Here is a 24,616-nt window from a genome sequence, read left to right on the forward strand (position 1 = left end):
ATTAGCCCAACATTTTGAAGCCTCCTTTAATACGATTCCAATCATTGATGTCCCATTATCATAAACGATTTTATTGAACTTTTTTGTATTCTTTTACGATTGTCAGCAAATACGTTTTACGAAAATCAGACATGCGATTGCATGCCCATTATTACGAATCAATGCAGTTATATACGTTTTTTATTTCGAATTATTTATGCATAGCACGACAAAATCTCTCAGTCACGGCTGATCACCGTATATCGGTAGTTTCACGGATTTTTTGCGAATTGTCGTACACAAAGGTCGAGTTGATATGTAAATAATTACGAGTCTCTCTTCTTGTCGTAATAAAATCATGCAATGCTTTAAAAAACGATAAAGAATATGCATGGACCGCACATTGTAGGTACAGATATACGAAAATGAGTATAAATAACATTCTATACGATGTAATCTGCAAAAGAAAATACGACTTCTGGTTGTCTGGGATTGTTTCAATGACAGATTTAAAAAAAAAAATTGAAATTTTTTAATGATTTGCAATGAATATAGACATTTTGAAATCCACGATTGTTGGTGTGGTTCGGTAGAATAAGCTCCACGTCACCAATGATTGCTACTAAGTGATTGACAAAGATCTTAACAAAGAAATTCAATATATTCCAATTTCAATAACGGACAAAATTTTTCAATAAACCATTTCAAAACCAAATGACTTGTGTTGCAAAAAAAAAACTGTTTAGCAAAATAGTTGTTGCCTGTCAAGCTTTGTTGTTTCTGATAAAAAAAAACACATTTCTAATTTCAATTCATCAAATCAATCAACAAATCAATTCACGAATCATTTTACATTATTGGAAATCATTGACATCATTTCAGTTAATTAAAGGGTTTTGTTTCGGGAGTTTGATATTTTTTCTCAGAAATATCTTTAAAAAGTTGAAATACAGTTTTTTCAAACACCATAAATAAAATCAGATAATCATGATGTCGAAGGAACTTTTCGGGCTATTCATAACATAAGAATAATATTGCATCATTCATCGAAAAACCACAAAAAATACTTAGCTCTTAGATTTTGTTCAGATTTCCTAGAACTTTGTGACGGCCTTCTGAATCTTCATCCTACCGTTCTCCATTCTAGAACTTCATAAACCACGCACGCGTTGTGTATTTCCCTCGTATGGTTGATACCGTAATACTTGAGATTCCTTTCATCGAAATTTTTTCTGATAGCTTCTCAATTCCACGTCTTGTGCGAAACGCAGCTAAGGATGCTTCTTTCCTTTCTCCCAGGAATTGATCAGTTAAATTACAAACACTTTTTACAATAAAATATTTTTTCATTATATATTTCTTAAAAATTTTCATCCTCAAAACACGTCTGTCACTTTCAGGCCTACACGCATTCGTAATTGTCCCATTTCTAAATTAACTAAACTATAATCAGTGTTATAATTACCAAAAATATAATAGTATGACATAAGTGATTGTATGATTTGGTACATACTTCTAGAACATTTGTCAGATGTTCTAAATTCTGTATTCAGGATATGTTTGAGCAATACTAATCTCCTGAACATTTTCTGACTTCATCTGGCTTAACGCTTAGTTTCAAAGAACTTAAATTGCTCTTATCTTTCCCTTACTTTTTTCGAAAATTTTTGTAAAAAATCCATACTATGCCTTTGTTACTAAAGTTGTGTTGCATTTGTGATCCATAAATCAAATTAAAAACAAAATCAAAAGTAATATTCGGAATTCAGCTTTCAAAACTGGTGGACATTTAGTGTTCGAGACTTTTAGTATTTATTTCATTTATTTATTTATTTATTTCATTTACTTATTACGTCAACCGTAACGTAGACTAGTTTGATACATTTTTAGTATTTTGCTGAGATCTTCGAAATATTTTAGAAACGGTTTCACTCGTTTTCATCATAGATAATTTGAATAACTTTAAAAATGAAATATTAAAACATACAAAATTTAATATTTCAAAATTTAAAAATATATAGGGGAGAGTGAGGTGACGTGGGCCACTCTAAATATCTCAGCTGTGTGTTGAGATAAAAATTTCAATACAACTGTCATCGTCATCGCTTTGAGTAAGCATGTTTTTCTACATGTTTTTGACTTATGTGCGCATCAAATGCTTCTTTTGTTAAACTAACCTAGAAACTTGTACTTACATAAATAAACAAGCACCCGCAAATTGCATCCGTGGGAGACCTAAAGTACATACCAAAAATATGCTCATACGCTTATGGTCTTAGTTGTTTCATGTTATTTCACGTGGAAAAGGAGTTTTATATAAAACATAAATAAGTCACACAAACGCAACCAATTTGCAAACCATAGCTTGTGGGCAATCGTGGGCCACATTTTGTGGGGTATCTTGGGTCACCTATATTTTGGTGTTTTTATACACATTCAGAACTTAAAATACGTTTTTCCTATCTGCAAAGTTTCCTTATGCCAAATAAAGAGTTATGAAAAATATGTTGTCCATTTTTTTCCAGTGCAATAGAGACGAACATAAATCCTGAATAAACGAATTTTGCTGAAATGTTCGCGAGCCAGGAATAAGGAACAATTCGATCATACACAAATCCCTTTTTTATTTACTCATCTGAAATTGCTTTAAAATCACTAAATTAATTATGAAATTTCAGTTCTGAATCAACTCATAAACTTTGCACGTTATCTAGTCAATTTGTATATGGTGGCCCACGTTTCCCCACAGTTTTCCAAAATCCAAAACAATTCTTTTTTTTTAAAGGCAGAACTCGGGAAATCAATGTATTTAAAAAAATTAAAAAAAACCACCTAACCTTAAAAATGTAGAAAACCTTTCCATTCATTTTTGTTTTTTTTCTTTTATAGTAATAAAGTTATGAAGCAAACAAAAAAAGTAGCCCACGATACCCACTCTCACCTACGAATATAGCCAAATTTTAATAAAAATTAAATTAAATGTCTTAGTAAATATCACAAACTATTTACAGTTTCTTAAAATAAATGCGAAGAGTTAGCATATGTAGACTACTTACATATGTTCATCAGTGTACATTATATTGCTGCAAGCTTGGTAAGGAAATTTCAAATTCTTAAATTTGTACACCTCCCATAACTTTTTATGGTTGTTTTTGCTGCCAGAAATAGCAATAAAAATTTCGGAAGCGATCCATCCAGTCCTGAATTAGCTCAACGAATTTTGTATGGAAATTTGTATGGGATGTACTGAAAGTTCCAAAAATATAACTTTGGATGAAAAGTATTCCTTGATTCTTGCAGTACAATTCATGTGAACAAGGCACAAACCTAACTTGTACCCCAGAAAGGATATTCGTTGTTATACAATTTTTTTATTCAAATTATATTTTCCTATTTTAGCGTTTTTGACTGCTAATTTGAAAGCTGTGTAACCGTAGGATGAGAATAAAAAATCTCAAAAAACTGCTTTGCATAGCCAGGATATTGTACGTAAGTATGTAGGTATTGGTCCCCCATCGGTAGCAAGGTCCAGCCTATTTCTGTGCGGCTTGGCCTTCGAATTTCTTCTAGGGCTTCCACGGCCGATGGTTCGTCGAGGGAAGTCATCCAACTTTCAGAGACCTACAATAAGATTCGAATCCAAAAGTTTTCTTGCCGATACCGGGAATCGGACCCAGCACGCCTGGGTTACCAGACTCGCACCAGCCTATTCGCTAGACCACCTCAGCGCTTTGCGTTGCATAGCCCGGATATTCATCAATTCATATTAGGTACCTTTGCAAAAACTTTTCATGAAATTATTTAAAGCTCTAGCAAGTAAAGTCTGCCGTTTTATTTTGATATGATTCTAACTTTTTTCATGAAATGCTTAGCTGCTTGTCAGGTTAGTAAAAAATGAAGCTTGAAAATACTTAGTCAAAAACTAAAATCAAAGACCTTCATTTCAAGCTTATCTGAATTTTCTGGATGGTTTAAAGTGCAAAAATTTCTTTTTCCATACCAATTTCCATACAAACTCAGGAATCAACTAAATCATCTCAAATTTAACACTGATGATTGGTAACCCATAACCAAAAAAAATGGGAGCAAAAAGTTATTTTTTTTAGCGGTCTAGTGTACATTCCTATAAAATTCTTTCTGAGAAGTGTATGATTCCAAAAACTAAATTTGAAATACGGAACTTAATTTCGAATCTAATTGAATCCTTTTTGATTGCGTGCAATCCGATATTTTTTGCTGAACGGTGTTGGAACCATTCGTTTTTCGTCAATTCATTTTCCTTTCGAATCCGCTCCACAGTATCAATAATCATTGAAACTTGTTATTTATAGCGGTAAGATGTCTCATCTATGTAATCTCATGTCCAATTGTCTAAGTACCTAGTATGTACCAGAGTGCAGTGAGAGGATTTACTCTTTCGTATGATTCAATCGAACAGACACATGCCACCGGATTTTCTAAAGATGCCTTAACCAAGCAAGAAGATAGTTCATCAGAATCGGACTGATGAGACTTTTACGTCCTAGATAGAGTAGTTAAGTCTAGAATACATTTCATCGAATTTCCCATAATTTTTTGTAGAAGTTCTGTAGTGAAACGAAAATCTATGTTGTTGAATACTGTTGCGATCGGTTTTAAGTTTTAGAGTGATTTTTCACAGGTCATAAGCATAAGTTAAAAAATTACGCAATCATGGGCCCCAAACGAGATAGAAAAAGTCGCAAAGCGGCAAAAGAGGCCGAAGAAGTGGAACAGGTAGAGGTAGTAGTTGAATTGACTCCAGATCCACAGCAACTGGAATATTTAAAAGTGCCTAAACGAGGCGACACTCCACGAGATTTTCGAAGCTTGCATCGAGAAAAATCTCCATTCGAAATAGGAGAAAAACCAGATGTCCAAGTTGCGTCACAAAAAGCCATTATTGACAAAGCACTGGTTATGGACATATCTGGAGGTGTAACAAATGTAGACGAGTACATTTCGTTATTCTTCACAGATTCTTGTAGTTTGGACCCTGCAAGCTGTGGTGACATTTCAACCGTTAAAGTTGAAATCGTAGAAGAAGAAATAGCTGAAACCGAAGCTCCAAAACCGTCAGAAGAGCACGAAAAAACAGAAGCCGAAGCAGAAAAAGAGTTAGCAGACCAGCAAGCGGAACAAGGTAAGTCTGAAGATAAGGAACCCACACCGACACCGGTAGCCAAGGAACCAACGCCACCTCCTCCTGAGCCCGAACCAGCTCCAGTAGAGGCTGAACAACCAGAGGAAGAGGAAGAAGAAGTAGAGATCGTACCGTCTCGGGAGCCGACACCACCTCCACCACCCAAAGAGCCAACACCCGAACCAGAGCCAATAAAGGCACCACCCACACCAGAATATGATTCAGATGTTGAGTTGATCCCAATCAAACAGGACTTCGACCCATCAGAGTGGAAGAGCTTTGATGATTTGGAAAAGCAGATAAATAGTATTGAAGTTCCTCCTGAGCCAAAGAAAGCAAAAGAAGAGAAAAAGGAATCTTCTAAGCGAGAATCAGTGCACGAAATGAGTGAACGGGAACGTGACTTAGAATGGCAGCGCCAGCGTCAGCTGATGAGACCACCGCTGATTATTTCGCATTTGAAATCGAGAGCCGCTCCTTTGGGATCAACTGTTAGATTAACGTGCACCGTCTCTGGCCCTGGAATTACTGTGCGGTGGTACAAGAATGGAGAGCACATTGAGAAAAACCCTAGACACACTTTCAAAGTAAGTGAGGGTTTGTTAAGCCTCGAGATCAAGGATGTAGAATTCAAGGATGCTGGCGAATATAGCTGTACGATCAAAAATAAGAACGGCGACACTTCAACGGCTACCAATCTTACAGTTTATGAACCTTTCGAAACCAAACCTGATCCTCCTACATTTATTTCAATTAAAGGTAATGTAAATTTCTTTGATTAAAAACGGAGTTACAGTGTGTGTTCAGGTGATGGCGTTCAGCAATTCTGAGTTACCGGAATGTTTTTTTTTGCGATACGGTGTGCAAAACCGGATCTATTTTAAGAACATTTACACCATTCGATTATCGCGAGTGCCGATTAAACGATACGTTGAATTGACATCAATTGCCTAAAATAAATTACACTTATGGGATACTGTGCCAAAATCTGTACGTTTCACACAACTAAAAGTGATTGGCCCAGTTACAGTGAAAGCATATCTATCGACTTTTCGACGTAGCGCTCGATGTAACCTAATCCAAAATTTGATTACTTTTGTATAACTTAATTACTCATATTCCAAAGTTTTGTTCATAATGATAAAGTAAAGGTTATAATATGAAACTATATGTGAACTACGTCCATTAACCTTCCTTCTCGGTTAGGATCTATGTTTATAACCCGGACTATACCTTCTCGATTGGATATCTCAGGAATGGCCTGAAATTTTGATATTTTTTCCAAAGTGAGAAACTCTACAATTCCTACTTTTGAGATTTTTGAAAAGGGTTAGCAGAGTCACTGAAAAAAAGAACAAACAGGAGAGAAAGTTTTGGTACAAAATCAAAACTGCTGAAACGATTTTCGAAAACGTAAATACAATTTTGAAATCGTCCAAATGTTTGCTATCAGATGCTTTTTCAAAATTTTGGTTATGATTTTTTAAGTTTTCATAAACCGACACAAAATTCAATGTGTCCCTAAAAATAGGTGTTTTGCAACGAAGATAACTCTTTTTTTTGTAAATATCTTTAAATTAAAAAAAAATCTGTTCAGTAGTTTTGATGATACGCCTTTATTTGCTAATTGCACTTTTTTAAACGAGAAGAGAAGTTATAGACATGTGATTCCGTTCGTTATTAAAAAAAAAATAAACTTTTTTTTAAATGCTTACATTCTCTTGAATCTAAATTGAAATTCGTATTTCTTTGAATCAAATTTGATAAAAATTATATAATATAATATTTTTTTAATATTAAATATCTTGCATGCTGGCTCAGATATTTTTTGTTATTTATTCTACAACCGTAGTTAGTATCTTAAGAATAATTCCGTTTATTAAAAAAAATCATTGGCATTTTCATCTTTCAGAAACACATTTTTGAATTTGTTAACTAAGTGTTGTTATGGTTTGCAATGAAAACTTTTCCCGTACTTTTTGCTTACAGAAATTGTTGCAGAAAAGCTTATAAATGTTCAAAAAAGAAAACGTTAATTCTTTCGAAATTTGCTCTTTCTCGGAGGTTTTCATATCATCTCTACGCTTTGCATGTAATGTAACATACACTAGTCAGCCAAGTTGGGCCATCTTTGGCCCTAGGCAAAGTCGTGTAAACGCAGACAAATAATCTTTTATTACTTCAAAATAATTTGAAAAAAAAAATTTTTTGTTGTTGAAAATTTGTTGTTGAAAATTGTTGAAATTTATTAAACTTGGTTTTTCTGATGTACATGGATGTGTAATATTTATACGGTTCGAAAGATCTTGACGAACAAGAAAAAGTCACTAAGAGCAAGTTCATTCGTGTTGGGAAAATGTGGTAGAAATTTCGACACTTTTAGCACATATTAAAAACTTTACGATGAAAAAACATTTTCAAGATCTTCAATTCAATTCGGCCTTCGGTTTTTTTTTCTCAAACACGTATTCTATTTTGGTATGATGTGAGGCAAAAATAGTTCGATTTCTATCACATACGGCTGAAATAGAAACAGTGCTGTTAAAAAATAAAACGCCCAAAGATCTTGAAAACAATTTTCAAAATGTGCTACAAATGTCAATGGTCTTTACTTGCTGTAAAGGGTCAAAAGATCTACCGTAGTTATGAAAAAAGACGTTGTTTTTCCTACAAAATCGGTTCAAAGCTTACTTGCAAAACTAACTGCAGGTCTACCAGATTTGAAAATTTTCCCGCTTGCTGATCATTTTTGCCATTGATTCATAACTTTTTTCTACCACCGTAGATTTTTTTGGCCCATCCGTGTACACCAATTTGCCCAGTCTCCTTTGTTAACGGAGGATTAAAGGTCATTAGATCAAATTCAAAAATTGAACCTTGACCCACAATAAATCTCATTTTCTAACAATGCACTTTCTACATCACATCAACTGACAACACCGCAGAATTTGTTAAACGTGTGATAAGTTACCCTGATGATTAACCCTCATCAGTCCCTGAAATTTTTACACGTTATATCTCTCTTGTTTCTTAACCGATTCTTATAAAATGTATATTTTTAGAAATCTCATAATGTATCTCAAATATGTTTCTTAGATAGTATCGCAGCGCTATTGTAATTACATCACTAGAATCGGTATGAAATTACCTTTCTGATGAATATAAATTTATTGCGGAAATCTTGCATTAATATATTCAAAATCTAGTGTCAAGTTAAATTTAAGTTCAAGAAAATCAGAGAAATTACACATTGACAAAAAGTTTAAAAAAACAGCTACTTTTGAAAATTCATCGAAAATTCTGTGTTTTGCATTCGAAAAATCTAAAGACGCAAAAATGTGCCAAATTACGTCAGCTTTCCAATCCTCTTCTCAAAATTTATCTTGTATGCCTTAAACAATTTTGACGATTCATTGATTGAAAAGTACATGTTTTACACCACTTTACATTTACGTTTTACGTTTTACATTTTTTGTGGTCATGATCTTGAAAAATTTCAAAATAATATATACTTATGGCCAACGTATAGTTTCTAACTTCAGCTTTTTGGACACTAAGAGAATTTTTTTAGCATTCCGTAGCTGATTATCATTTTTTTATCCGAAGCATGTTTTTCCGGATTTTTTTCTCTTATACTTTGAATAACGGAAAACTGAAGTGCTGTAGGTAAATATTGTCTGAGAAAAAAAATTTGGTTACATTGCGAGGTTTCTGAAACAATAAATTTAGTAGAAATCGGTAGAGCAACAAGAGAGATATAGCGTTTTAAGCGAGGAGTGTCAAATTGAAACACAAGGTCTGATTAGGGAGTTTTTTTTCCTGGGCTTTCAGAGTTCGTCCATAAAACAGTAATCATACAAAATCAAAGAGAGAATTTATTGAGGGTACTCGAAGATATTGTATTATTTGGATGCACCCGGAGAAAGTTACAAGCCGGCAAACTTCTAATAGTGTCATATTGAGTAATCGAATCAATGGAACAAGTTCGAATTTTTATAATACAGTTTTTCTAATTTTGTTTGCGATCTCAACAGAGGCTCAAAAATACTGGAGTATTCGATTGTATCAATAAATTAAACCAATAGTTCAAACAACTATGATTGTTATAAATATGATTGAAAAATATTATATTTATTCTTAGCTTATCGAATTTTATTGTAACGTCAAATATATGTGTGAACTTTTGAGAATCCACAGTTGTATAATATGCGCTTATATTCATCCTGCATTCATACTGAAGATGAACCCAGCGCGAGACCAGAGCCTAAACAAGAACCAGTAGCCGCAGCAACACAGGAAGCACCTTCCGCCGAAGCTGGCCCACCTCAAGAAGGCGCAGAGCCTCCAAAGCCTGCCCCCTATGTGTACAGACCGAAAAAGGAGAAACCAGAAAAATCTCCTCCACCTCCTCAATATGGCGATGAAATGGCACGTTATCATCACAAGAAAATCCTGCACAGCCGTGATAAACTCCAATGGTCTGTGCATCTGACAAACCGTGCCTGCGCCGCTGGACGCAGATTCAAACTAATGTGCGCAGCAACAGGCTTCCAACCTGAGCTAACATGGTACAAGGATAATGCGCCACTTGAATATAACGAACATATAATCGATATGAATGACTTGCACAGAGGAGCTTATGGCTGTATCTGGATTAACGACATCTCTGGAGAGGATTCCGGAACATACAAATGTGTGGCATCAAATGGCTTCGAACAAATTGAGACAACGTGTGTCCTGACTGTGATCGATTCCAGAGGCATAACTCCTAAGTGTGCACCGGTGTTTGTGCCGCATCGCACAAGAGGTGAGATATTACATTTAGATTTTTTCCAAATCATTCAAAGGTTTCCGTATTCTTTATTCAGTTTTGCATGAGGGAATTTTTAATCTAAAACACTTCCACTACACCGTATAATTCCAGAATTTCAAATACGCCTAACTCACCTCTGTCCCCTAAGGCAGCTTAAATTTAGAAGTTTGAAGCATCAAATGGTGTAGGCGTTCTTCACAGGAACGTCACAGGAACAACTAACAAATCTAGGTGGTTCAGGGACTTGACTCTACAAACAAAAAATTGTAGTTAAAAATTCGTAGAAAGTAACTGTTTTGTGTAGTTTTATCGCAACTGATATCAAAACGTACTTCTTAGCACATTGAGGACCGCGAAGAAATCTAAGCTCGAAAACATCAAAGTTTGACATTCTTTACTCAGAATTTATAAAATGAATAACACCTGAGTTATGCTTCTCAGTGAAGTGTACTCGCGTCAAACGAAAAACGAGATATCTCTATTTTCACTTGAAAACCTTCAAAACCCGGAAACCATTGAATGTTTATTTCAGACCCTCTATTGTTCATATCGATCAACATCCATGATTTATTCGTTATTGTGAAAAGGATTTTATGCAAGTAACTTTATCGAATAGTTTCATTCTAATTTTAAAAATACTCACTAAATTGATTGAACTAATGTTATACTAAGTTAATAATAAAATATATTCATATATTTCTTATTTTTGTATTTCGCAGAGGTATACGATCAAGTTGGAAATATCTTGACTATCGAAATTTGGATTCGCGCAAACCCTCCTCCCACCATTAAATGGGTCAAAGGAATGTGGCAACTAGGATTATGGCCTGATCCTCATATAAGAATTTCGCAACATTTTGACGAAGTAGCAGAGCATAATATAGCCTCACTAGTGTTCTACGACCCTACTTATATGGATTCCGGAGAATACGTCTGCACAGCTACTAATGAATTGGGTGAAGCTACAACGGTATATAATTTGAAATATTCGAGTGAAGAAGAGTACTTTGAGTGGCTTAAAACGAAAAGACCATCCGCTAAACTCAAACGTGAGTTAGAGTTGGGCATAATAGTAGCTGATGATGCTCCATCTTTTGATCCAGACGTCATTCTTGCAAAGGTAGACGCTGAGTTTGCGCATTTAGTACCACCCAAAAAAACGGACGAAGAGTCCTCAGAGGCTACTCAGCAAACCGATGAAGAATCTGACAGTTCAGAAACAATGTCAAAATCAGCTGAAAAAGCAGATATAAAAATGCCCGAAGCCGTGCGTCATGTTTCAAACGTTAAGGTACCTACACTGCCCAATGTGGCAGAACTACCGGAACATGACGACCCGGTCATTGTCAATGAACCTGTTAAGATAGAACCAAAACCTACAGAACAGACAGCCCTCGAATCAAAAACGCATACTTCTAGCATCCAACAAGAGCCACTTTACGTTCGGAAAAAGACACTGATCGAACTAGGTGTGGAAGAATTAGAGCGAAGGCAAAAATTTGATTTCGTATCCAACATGCCAAATGTACGCATTCCTCTCGGTAAAACGTTCAGATTATTTTCGTACGTGAAATGTCCGGAGCCGATCACCTCTGTTTGGAAACATGATGGTAGAGTGCAGAGCGAAGGTTTGCGATTATCATATATCACTACCAACAATGGGACATGTGTACTTGAGGTTGAAAAGAGTAAATTTAGAGATGCTGGTGTGTACACATGTGTTGCGAAATGTCCAACTTACGGCGAAATTGAGCAATCGTGCACAGTCACCATTTACAAACATGAAATACAAGGGGAAAAGCCTGTATTCACGAGAGCTATGAAAGGTAAGATATTCTAACAAAATGGAAAACAATCGTCAGCAACACATAAAGTAAACAAATTAAACCATTAAAGTTGAAGCATGTTAAATTAACAAATGCAAAATGAAAGATAAATAGGATTTATATTAAAGAAAGACAAGCCATTTAAAAAAAAAAACATAATGTCAGGAAAACACAATAAATTATAATAAAAATTTTAAAAAAAACCATAATTTAGCAAGAATGATAACAAATAAAATAAATTTATTAAAATTTACTCAGCAATACAAATATGCAAATATTCGTGTTGACATCAATCGTAAATTCAGAACAACTGTTTAAAAAAACACAAAATTAATAGTTATTTTATAATTATTTTCAGAATCGTACAACCCTATCAAAGATGAACTCTATTTGGAGTGCACTGTCAGAGGTGATCCGACTCCGGAAACTATTTGGATCGTGAACGGAACTTTCTTACACAAGAATTGTACAAAATATTTTTTCAAAAGATACGAAGATGGAAGGCAAACATTGACTGTATTCCAACCGCAAAAAGAGGATAGCGGAAGATATGTGTGCAGGGCACGAAATGATATCGACAAAACCGACATGGTACACTATGTTAACTTCAAGAATAGCGACGAAGAAGTAATCAAGGAATTTGAAGACGAACTTCATAAAAAGGTAGAAAAACCGATTCGAAGTCGTCATCTTCGTCCGAAGGAATGTGAATACAGACCGGAGGATGATTATCTCATCAAATGGTCCGAGGCAAGAAATCAGCATGAAAAAGAATATGCGTACAACTACAAACTCAAGTTCATCACTAAGCTTAAAGACAAAATGGTTCTAGAGGGCTCAAATCTGAAGTTTACCATTTACGTTGATGGTAAATATCCTCAGTTCTGGTGGTACAAAGACGATATTCCACTCGTGCAGGGTCGAAAATATCGCCAGAAGCAGAGAAGCGATGGAAAAGCAACGCTGGAAATAGTAAACGTTAGCTCGGACGATGCTGGATTGTACAAAATAGAAGTTAAAAACTATGCTGGTTCAATCGAATCCCAATCTCTTGTGACAGTCTTCCAAAATCCGCACATGAAATTTGCTCCTCCCATATTTGCCAGTACCATTCTAGGTAAAAATTGTATAATGTGGATCTTGTTCAGAGATTGCGGGAACAGTTTAGAAATGTTAAAAAAAACTCATTATTCAAATTTTGTTGACCTGATGTACGCTCATCATGGTGAAGCGAGGATTACCTCTTAGCTAGATAATTCAGCCGGCTTTCACCATTTACTGACCAGTAACGCATTTTGGTGAGAAAATCTGAAGCAACTATGCAATGGTTTTGAAACATTCAATTATATGTGAATTTTGATGAGGATGAATAATTCAATTAGAAGAAGAGGTGAAAGGCTTAGAGCTCAAGTCTTCTAAGATCACAAAGAAGAAGAACATAGACAAACAAATGGCGCATACTAGTGCCCTTTTTTCACGTTCAATGAGTCAAATTTTGTTCAAATCCTTAATGGATGTCCCAGTCCACGATCAGGAACTATTCCAGAAGTAACCAAAATAAAATATTCACTTCGTGGAAGCTATGGCCGGTTAGCTGGAGAAATGTTATGAATGACTTGCTGAAATTGGCACACCCACAGATCGTCAACTATATCAAGTGATACGTAGCAAACTGTTCGATTTTTCCTTTTAGAATTTTCCTGGACTTCTTGTTTGGGATCTCAAAAACCACTAGAGAGATTCACACCAAATTTTGCACATGTAGACATTGCATTACTAATCAATTATGCGGAAAGTTTCATAAGATGACATCCAAAGTAATACGTTCAACTCATACCAATGTTCAAATTGTCGAGCTGTATACGTACTACTATTACCCTGGATTGATGTACTATAGAAATATGAATGAGGAATTGATTGTTGTCGATTTTTTTAATCTGATAATGATTTTTTCAAGTTTATGATTATATGGTTTTGTATAAGGTCGGTTTCTCAGTTTGCTATGTATGTACATCCATCATTGTTTTTTTTTTTTTTTTTGGTTAATTTTATTGATGAGTCAAAATGTCTTTCTGAAACCTTAATCAAAATAATTTTTTTTTAATTTTTTTTTTCAAGTTTTCAATATTTATCTAAGAGATTGGAACGTAAGTAACACTAAATTAAATAAGGTTAACTAGGCTAAAAAGATTACTCTGGGATCTGAAATGATTCTTGTTAAAATTTTCCCGTATGTTTGGATAGCGTGCCGCTATAAAGCCTTCCCTTTTTATTTATTTAAAATAAATAGGTTTCTGAGGCAACTAATTATGAAAGTACAGACTGTGGATACGTATCGATATCAATATCAGTATTAGTTATTTTCTTCAAATCTAGTTGGTGAAATGAAATACCTCCTACGTTATTTGATCGTCTGATTACGTGTTTTAAATATCGCAATTTTTTTTATTTTCTATGACACACATTGAAAACGTTCTGCTTGAACACATACAACTCCGTACATCCAGTAACAATGACAAATTTTTCCGCAAGTAATTTTGTTGCTCATTCTGTAGCCCCAATAGAAAAATACATTATATCTAAGTTTACGGTATTCAAATTAAACATTGTTTGAAAATCTGTTTTTGAATGATCCATCAAACTAGTAAATTTCATATTTCATATTTCATCCTCAAAAAAATAATGCTTATGGGAAAGATTTGACTTCGTTACTTTGACTACCTAAATAAGATTAATGATATCTTGAAGAATACTAATGAATTTATGTATGAACTGCTATAGAAACCTACTCTCTTCATTCTGATGAAATTGTTCTCGAATGTCGCGTACGGGGAACTCCTCGTCCCAACATCGCGTGGATAAAGGATGGCGACTACATCATTCCCGGAGACAAATACGAACAGTATGATCATGCGGACGGAACATGCAAACTTATTATTACGAAACCTTCGGAAGCTGATTCGGGTACCTACACTTGTGAAGCTGAGAGCGGAGGTTGTAGCGATGCCATCAGTCATAACGTTCAGTTTGAGGGGAAGGAGAAAATCCTGTTCGAAAGAACTCACAGTTTTTATCATCGCAATCCCAATCTACCACATTTTTACCAGGGCCTAGCCGATTATTCAATTCCAGCAGGGGGTAACATTTGTCTTGTCGTTGAAGCTCCGCCAAATTGTGAAGTCCAGTGGTTTAAGGACAAGTATGAGGTCAAAGGAAAACCACCGAAGTTTAACTTCTACAGCGATACCAATGGAATTTTTGCATTATGTATTACTGCGGCTACGGCTGATGCTTCTGGAAAGTATATTTGCAGAGCCACCAACAACTTTGGCAAAGCCGAAACATCTTCCAATGTAGATATCATCAGTCCAGGAGCCATCAAAGGAGGTAAGCCTCCGATCTTCATGTCTAGACCGCAACCGGAGATCAAGATTCGACAGGGACAGGAAATATCCATGGCGTTCAAAATTCAGGGAGAACCGAAACCCAAAGGTATGTAAACAGTTATGAAGAATAAAAATGGAGGGCCTACCACGCACTAATTACTTTTTCTATTGTTATTGTTGCAGTCCAATGGATGAACGGATCAAAGGATGTGACAAATGCTGCTCGAACCGTCAAAGAAGTTCATGATGATTACATCCGCTTCTCCATCAAAGAAGCACTTCCAACTGATTCGGGTCCATATTTCATTGTAGCGAGGAATCGATATGGTATTGACAAATGTTTCACCAAAATTACGGTACGTATTTGGATTCATTTATTTATTTCTTTTTTGTACGGGATTTTCATCCTCTGGGATGATTCATCCCTAGTACGTATTTCGTTGTACAGACATCAAAATAAGAGCAAAAAAATCGAATCAGATTTTATAAAATTTACAAATGCCTTAACATATTAACCCCCAATGCATCCTAGACTTTCTTAGGGCTTTTGCACAGCGCATGAGTAGTAAGCCGTTGGGCAAACAAATGTGACAGCCCCATGTGAAATGAATACAAATCGACGAAAGAAACATATTTTTGAAGAATTTATCAAAACTATTGAAAGATAACTTGTGATTTCAATTTCGTGACGAAAGCTCTTAACTTCATCTTCCTGGTTCTAACTTTCTAACTAACTTTCTTCCTTCCAATCTTATTCATTTTGCATTGAGCTGTCACTTTTGTTTGCCCAACGGCTTACTAATTCTAATGCACTGTGCAAAAGCTCTATTCAAGGAATGTCTATTTGACACTTCTAAATAAAACCGCCATGATAAAAATATTAAAAAAAAACAGCTACAGTAGTTTTGACAATTTTATCACTGTTCGATGTTTTTAACACTCACCAATTTCTTGTTCGATTTTATCACGATTATTGATTCGATTTTATCACGCTTTTTCCTTAAAAAGCGTTATTCTTTAATCATTCAGACACCATTTCTAGGACCTCAATATTCATTCAAAGCATAAGGCGTCTTTGTTTGTGATATTTTTCATGGTTTAGTAAATTAAATTAGTAAATTAAAATGGCCCAAATTTGTATGGGATGATTTTTACAACATTTTTTTTAAACGCGGCACCCCCTGAGTTGGTGCATTTAGTTGAAAAAATGACTTTCTGAAAGTTTCAGATCATTTGGTAGAAGCACGAGCTGGCGCAAAGGACTTGAAATTTGTATGGAGATTTTCGGAAAAAATGTATGAAAGATCGACATACTTTCACTCTTTGTGTTCTTAAATATGTTTCCAGCATGCTAGAAAGCTCAGAATTTCAGGAATTGTAGTTGAAACAATGACAAACAAGTTTGTAGAAGATTGTGACGTGATACGAGTTGACTTTGATGAGTTATTTGCAATTGAATGTGTGTTTTTGTCGTATTTCATCGATAACTATCAGTTAGAATGACCTCTATCAGCCTTGATTATTTACTGACTACACTTTGCATACTTTTTGTAAGCTTTCGGTGATGTTTTGGGGGTGGATTGGTCCTTCCAGACCCCAAAACAGTAAAATAGCTCTTTTTTCATTCTAAACATCATTTTTGCTTAACCTTTTGTTTAAAGCGTCCATAGACTCCCAATAGAATAAATTTTGGAGCTGGAGATGGCCACACGATTGATTTGGGACATGTATTGTGATTTTTTTTGAACAACTAGATTCGCTTGCAATTTATTTCATATGTCAAATATTTACATAAATATTGTTCCCACCTTGTTTTGTACGTTCTTGAATTATTTGTTTACAGCTAATTTTTGTCAGCTGAAAAATTTGCTATATGACGAAGTTAGCTGCATGAAAGTATCCGCACTAGACTACAAGATATATCAGTTTTTGCAATCACATCAGATCTCGTATAAAGTTCACTTAGTAAAGCTAAACCATAACCAACCACTAATTTAGTAATTTTTTATTTTGATAATTTTCTTATTTTTATTCTAAATTCTTATAAATATATAGTTAATTTGTAAATAATTAAAATGGATCTCTTCAAAGGAATATTCTTCCACTGAGATTCATTGAGTAAAATTCTCTTTTGTTTCCTCGTAGTAAATAATATTTTCAACGTTCTCAGCATGATTAAAGTTTGTCCGCGTTTTAGTTTTTAATGTTATTTTCTTGTTTGCTACCAAACATGCTGAGAACAGTTAGCGTCCAATACCTGGAGGCTAAACTGAGCTTTTTGATATGGGGGAATGTGGTGGGACGCTATCTCTCTTTATACATGCGTTGAATAAATATTTGAAATATTTCGAATGTAGTTTTCTTAATGCTTCTTATTTATTTATACTAATCGTATTTCTAAAATAACGGTTCAACTTGTTTTTTTGGGAAAAATAGAAACTATACGAGCCTTTAAAATGATAGAAAAAGTGTACCCGTGTGATAGTTTTTCGTAGAACTAGCATCAATATGCGTTCTGATTCTACGCATGCCACACGAAGAATTTTTGGCTCTAATTTTCCGTTCGTAGAAGAAAATGTAATTTTTTTGGCAGAAAACATTGAATAACTTGAACTGGAAATATAGCTGAAATTTCAATCGCGTTTTTCTCGTTTGCACATTTTTTCTGATGGGTCAATTTTGCTTGGAACGGCAGCAAACGTTACTTAAAAAATCTGCAAAAAATCATGGATGAGTTTGAACCAAAACGAAGCTTCTTAGGCCCCCGGGTTTGAGAAATTAAAAAATGACCCCAGATCGACTCAGTCTACTGTCCTACTCCACACTTGTCCCCAATGATAGTGTTAAGCTATTTGAAATTTATAATGAATGAAAATGATCGATAATATATACATCACATAATATATACAAGAAAAGAAAAAATTATGGAAAGAACTCACCAATTTGTATATAGCTGAATTCACAATGCTATGGAAGCCGTGCATATTGAGTGGGTCTGCATCATCGTCCGGCTTCCTAAGGATGACACGAATAAATGCGGAGAGATTAGAAAATCAGCTGTCTGATTTAGTTGCTTCGGATAAACTGTAGAAACAGATCGGATTGCGGAAAAATCGAAGACAACAGTAGACCGAGTAATAAAGGAAAATTCGCGAAGACCGCGCAGAAAAAAAACAAGATCACATTTGTGCATTTTGCAAGACACACATCTGCTGATGATTTACTTATTTCACCTTCAATATATTTCCGCTGAACATTTTACTGCAAGAAATTTACACCGCATCGCCAACCAATTTTAGAAAACTGTAAAGATTGGACAGCAGCTGTCTGATATTTATCAGTACATTTTGTTTATACTTAAAAACACACATATTTGGAACAAAAAGCACTTTTAAATCTGAATCCGATTAGCACGATAAAAAATCCAAAACTTCGCTTTCGACAGCAAACAATTAGGAACTTCTGTTTTTTTTTAAATCTCACTTAACTCACTTCTAAAATAAACTTAAGAATTTGATATCTGCACATTTTATCCATTTTATGTTGAAATACGCCTTACGAATTACGAATTACGATTTTCTTAATCTCTTGTTGTATGTTTTTTGCGGTTCTTAATGTGATAAAAATATCACAAAAAAAATAAAATTTAGTTAGTTCCCATTGGTTTTCAATTTTCATGTTACAATAGATTAAATAATTTTTCAGTTAACTTTCATAAATATAAGCTAATTATTCAGTAAAAAAAAACAAGTTTTCAAGAAGAATATCAATGAATTCTAATTTTTTTCTCATACTTCCATTCCTGGCATATGACATCGTAAACCAAAAACTTTTTTTTACTGTGTAAATGAATCTTTAAACCAGCCAAAGTTAAGCTGACATAGTGAAATTTCATTAATTCAACCAGGTCACGACCTTTGTTCAAAAACGCCATTTTTTTTCTTTCGGCCCAATTTTCGACGCCACTAAAATTATGAACAAAATTTTCAATTCATAAATAGATAGCGAACATGTGAACGATTCCAAAATAGTATCAATATATATAAAAATTAATTTCTGTCTGTCTGTCTGTTCCCTATAGAATCGGAAACTACTGAATCGATTTGCGTGAAACTTGACAGGCGGGGGTATTGAAGGCAGGGGTAGGTTCCTATTATAGTTTGAGACCCCTGCCTCTCTCATGGAGGGGGGCTTCCCAAACAAATGTCTGCCTAACTCGAGAAACAATCAAGCAAATGGTATCAAATTTGGAATGTGGGGGTATTTGGCCACAAGGAATGTTTCTACGAATATTAGGTACCCCTCCCTCCTTTCAGTGGGGAGATAGGAAGGGGAAGGGGGTCCACCATACAATTCATTACATAACTCGAGAACTAATCAAGATATTGGAACCAAATTTGGCATGGAAGGGTATCAGAACACGAGAAATGTTTCTCCCAAGTAACAATTTTAGCTTTATTATGGTCAGCAAAATATCGTTTGGACTATCGCATTAATCTTCATAAAAAGCTAAAGCGCATTCTATAACATCACCTGGACTCTAATAAAGCCAAAATCAGGCTATTTGGCCCTACCCTAGAAGCGTCATCAAGACATATAATCGTTGGTCATCAATGTTGGTCACCAAAGCTTTTAAAAAGCTATTATAAAACATGTTAGAAATTTTTGTTTTTTTTCGGTTCTGTCAGTTCTCGGAGTTTTTTTTTTATTTTTTTCCAGCAACCATAATGGTTGATGAATGATGATTGCATTATTCAGATATAATCTGGTAAAATTAATAGCTAAAAAAACCAATGTTTTAACCATATATTGAGCTTCTTTTCTACTGCCAGTCAAGATTTTAGGTAAAATGTATATGAAATAGTATCTTAAAATAAATGCGCCTCGTCAAATCTGATGGTCAATCATGGTGGAATTGATGGAAAAAGGCCTGAAAAAATTTTTTCCAATGCTTGCATTGTGAATCCATCAACATGGTGTCATTTTGTGCCCTTCGATTTTGCCAACCAACATGGCGTGAGTCAACTCATAGTTTTATTATGGTTTAATGATGACCCCAAAAAAAGCTACGATTTGACGTTTCTCTCGCAAGCCAACCAATTACACGCTAAGGTTGAGTTCTTCATTTCTGAGTTGTTAATCATTAGTACAGTAAATGAGGACAGACTTTTTGAATGAAAAGGGATTGGTTTTGAATGACCCGTGGAATAAATCATGAGTTGAAGTCAAATTTCGTTGTCTGACGCCATCTTGAAATCCAAGATGGCGGCTTCCGCTGAACTTTAAAATGGTGTAAATGACTTCAAATCGCATGAAACCCCAACAAAATGGGTATCGGGTGAAAGGGCTAAACGAGTAGAAGTTGAATTTCGCTATCAGACGCCATCTTGAAATCCAAGATGGCGGCATCCGCTCAACTTTTAATGCTTAATGCTGACAGAAAGTCGCATTAAACCACCACTATACGGGTATTGGGTGAAAGGGCTAAACTTAAAGTCGATTTTTTTCTTTCCGACGCCATCTTGAAATCCAAGATGGCAGCTTCCACTGAATTTAAAATACTGTTAATCAATGAAAATCGCTTGAACACAACTTTTTTCACGTAATACTACATTAAAACTACTATTTTAAGACAATTTAGATAATTTTAAATCACTTTTATTATTTTTTCATTATGTTTCTAATGTATTTAGCACTTTTCTTGTTTTGTTTTTTTTTTGCCATTTATGTAATTCTATTATTCCTATCATGCTATTATGTTTAAATTGTATTGGTCTTATTCTTGCGAAAACTATAAGGTTATGTTGTTTCTGTTAACCGTCTGATTTAGGCACATGTGCCAAATTCGATGTTGCCAAAATCGAATGTTGCCAAAAACGAACGGGGTCTGTATTGTGGTGGTTTTTGTGGGATTTTCAGTCACTTACAGATTTTCAGAGAAACGCGAAAACAGATATTTGACTTCTATCATTTAGCCTTAGCACCCAATACAATATATTTGGGAGTTTCATGCTATTTTCATTCATTTACAGTATTTTTAAGTTCAGCTGAAGCCACCATCTTGGATTTCAAGATAGCGTCAGAATGCAAAAATAAACTTTTTATAGCTTATCCCAATTGACAAACACCCATATTTTGGAGGTTTCATGCGATATTCAATGATTTAGAGCATTTTTAAAGTTTATAGAAAGCTGCCATCTTGGATTTCAAGATGGCGTAAGATAGCAATATTCGACTTCTACTCGTTAAGCCCTTCCACCCACTACCACCTGGGTTTCATGTAATTTTAAGTCATTTACTACATTTTAAAGTTTAGCGGAAGCCGCCATCTTGGATTTCAAGATGGCGTCAGATAGCGAAATTCAACTTCTACCAGTTGATTTCTTTCAACTTATACCCCTATAATATAGGTTTAATGCGATTTTCAGTCATTTACAGTATTTTCAAGTTGAGTGGTAGCCGCCATCTTGGATTTAAGATGGCGACGGGCAACGAAATTTGACTTCTACTCTTATTCTACTCTCTTATTACTTTCACCTAATAACCATATTGTGAAGGTTTCACGATATTTTCAGTAATTTACAGCTTTGAAAATAAAAGCGGAAGCCGCCATCTTGAATTAATGATGGCGTAAAGCAACAATTTTTTTTCCTACTATTTGGGCCCTTTCACTCAATACTCATATTGTAAAGATACCACTTTCGGCGATTTCAAGTTTTCAAAGATGTATTTTTTTAATTTTAACTCAAAACCAACACGCATAACTTACCAAAAATGTGTAAAAATTGGAGTTCCAATTCAAATATGTGCTATCTAATCTGAGCGTGTCCTGTTTTGACATCTTGATCGAGAACTGTCACTAAGTTTTATGGCGATTTAAAAATCATGCACTGAGTGCTATTATAGAACATGCAAAAGAAAGCTTGGAGCAAACTTCTAAGTTTGTGTTTTATTATAGTTTAAAAAGAGCATTCACAACTCTTTCAAAATGACTTAAACAGCATGTTTAATAAAAGTTTTATTAGCGTTTTCAAAACCATCTGAAAACATATGGTCGGAAAAAAATTATAAGCATTCTGCATGACCATAATAAAACCGCCATAAAACGAGCTGCACAAAAAATGCCATAATTAAACCATGATAAAACTTCCTAATGCTAGTTGGCATAATCTGTGTTACTTGGGCTATGATCATTTTTACCACTCCCTTTTTCAGTGGGGATATAGGCAGGGAGGGGGGAGGGCTTCTATACATGTTTTATTGCATAACTTGAGAACTATTTATTCGAGCAAATGGAACCAAATTTGGCTTGGAGGAGTATTTGGGCGCGAGAAAGGGTTCTATGAATATATGACACCTTTCTCTCCTTTTTGTGGAGAGATAGAAAGGGGGGAACGAGCTCCTTAACATTTTCCAGCACAATTGGAAAACTTATAAAGCATATATCACATGCGACTGGTCTGCTGCATTCCGCCGAGCATGCGGGGAATGCTATCAAACTGTCCGCAGAAGGAGAACAACGTGTTGGATTTCCTTCGCAGAACAGGCTTATACCACAAAATATAAAAGGAACCGAGACGAATGACCCAAATGAGTTAAACACCACCTAAATCGAGGAAGAATGACCTTAATGGGTTAAATTCCTATAAAAAAATAATAATAAAAAAATAAAGCACGTGGATCTAAATTTAGCATGGGAAGATATTTGGCATGGGAAGATATTGGCATAGAAGATACGAGAAATGTCTCTATGATATTTTGGGAACCCTCTGTTCTTTTTGTGGGGAAATTTTAAGGTGGGAGGGTGCACTTATACAATTTTTTACATTACTCGAGAACGGTTGTACTCCATTTTCCCGAAATTCATTGCCCAGAATGAAAAATAACCAGAATTTCAATCACCAAAAAACCACTTTCCTAGATTTCTTTTTCCCAGAATGCATCATTTACCAGAATTTTTTTCCCCAGAATGAACCATTTCCCAGATTTTTTTTTACCTGTATGAAACATTTCCCAAGTTTTTTGGCATAAACCGAGCACTTATAATACCTACAAAATAACACAATTTAAATAATTTTTTACAATTTCATTTATTTTTGGAAGGTGTTGCAACGCACCCCGGATCAGCTAGTAATTTATAAAAATCGGTCCAGTAGTTTTGAAGATACAGCCAAAATAGTAACAAGATGAAGTGTATGTATTGTCAATTATGGAAGGAATTGATTTCCTTCATGGGATTTGATTGTTAGGAAAATAACTCATCCAATGTTATTTTAAGAATCTTCCTTCGTAACATGTTTTTGCCTTCAAAAATATAATAGAAATCGAACAGATTTATTCTGTTTAGAGTGAAATATAAGAAGAATAAAATAATGATTAAAAATATGAATTTATAAAAATTATTGTTGAACTGATAAGTTTCATTCAAAATAATCTAAAAAAGAAAGTGCATTTGGAGTTTTATTAGCATTTGTAATGAAATATTATCTTTCTCAATAAAAACACTAATCTAAAACTTTTTGTCGTAGGTTAAATATCCCAAGGGTCATAAAAAAGATAAAGATAACGAAGACGAATGAGAGCGTAACATTAAAAAGCGTTAAATCATGAACAATCGTTTTACTAGTCTTCTCCGAGGTACGTATTTTATGTTTTTTTTTTAATTTTCCATGATATTTGCATATCCTTTTAAAACTAATGACGAACCTCACATTACAACACCCTGACTATGTTCCTCATACAGTCTAAATTTTTTAACTATCCGACATACTGCAACAACTAACGGACTAACAATTCGTTATTCTTGAAACAATAAAGTTCTAGTAAATTAGGAGGCCAACATGAAAGTTTTGAATTAAGAGAAAATGCAGAAATGATTTTTTTTAGGAAAATGTTGAAACAATAACTCTGACAATCTCCGGTTGCCTAGGCCACAACGCCGCTAACAAGCTATTTGTTGACATAGAGCGACATGTGAACTTTAGTTTTGTAAAGAGTGTAAAGGTCAATAATTGGTGCACCTTTTACCTATTGTTATTTTTATCTGTATCTATGCTGTAAATAACAAGTACCATGATGTGTTAAATTCTTCTGATTTCATTATATTGCCTTGTTTCATTTTCTAGGAATATGGACCATTCTGGTGAAAATCGAAGTAGGAATAAGATTAAACGTTGGATACAATCAATGCAATTAAGTATCATCGTTACTATTTTAAGATATCGCTATAGCAAATCTCTCGTTATACACAAAGCAACAATTTTGGGAAACGTAAATGATTTCATCACAAACATACAGAACTGTGCTATTTACATGTAGATCTTTTTTTTTTACAAATAAATACAATTAATTTGGAACAAACTTTGTTAATATTTTATATTCATTTTGTAGAAGCCCTTGAGAAAATAAACTGGAAACAGAAGGAAAGTTCGTGGTTTAGAAATTTACATTT

The 24,616-nt window shown here is 34.6% G+C and overlaps 1 protein-coding gene across 1 annotated transcript; it reads left to right on the forward strand.

The window, feature by feature from the left end:
* The first annotated feature begins 4,415 nt into the window (after positions 1-4,415).
* LOC129755046 (muscle M-line assembly protein unc-89-like) lies at positions 4,416-24,529 on the forward strand. Its single transcript, XM_055751350.1, has 8 exons — positions 4,416-5,899; positions 9,381-9,947; positions 10,673-11,779; positions 12,138-12,896; positions 14,561-15,271; positions 15,349-15,521; positions 23,694-23,802; positions 24,291-24,529. Exons 1-7 carry the CDS (start codon positions 4,672-4,674, stop codon positions 23,742-23,744), a joined length of 4,596 nt encoding a protein of 1,531 aa, XP_055607325.1. The 5' UTR covers positions 4,416-4,671; the 3' UTR covers positions 23,745-23,802; positions 24,291-24,529.
* The last annotated feature ends 87 nt before the right edge of the window (positions 24,530-24,616 follow it).

This window comes from Uranotaenia lowii, chromosome 3, assembly GCF_029784155.1.
Source record: "Uranotaenia lowii strain MFRU-FL chromosome 3, ASM2978415v1, whole genome shotgun sequence".
Taxonomy (NCBI): domain Eukaryota; kingdom Metazoa; phylum Arthropoda; class Insecta; order Diptera; family Culicidae; genus Uranotaenia; species Uranotaenia lowii.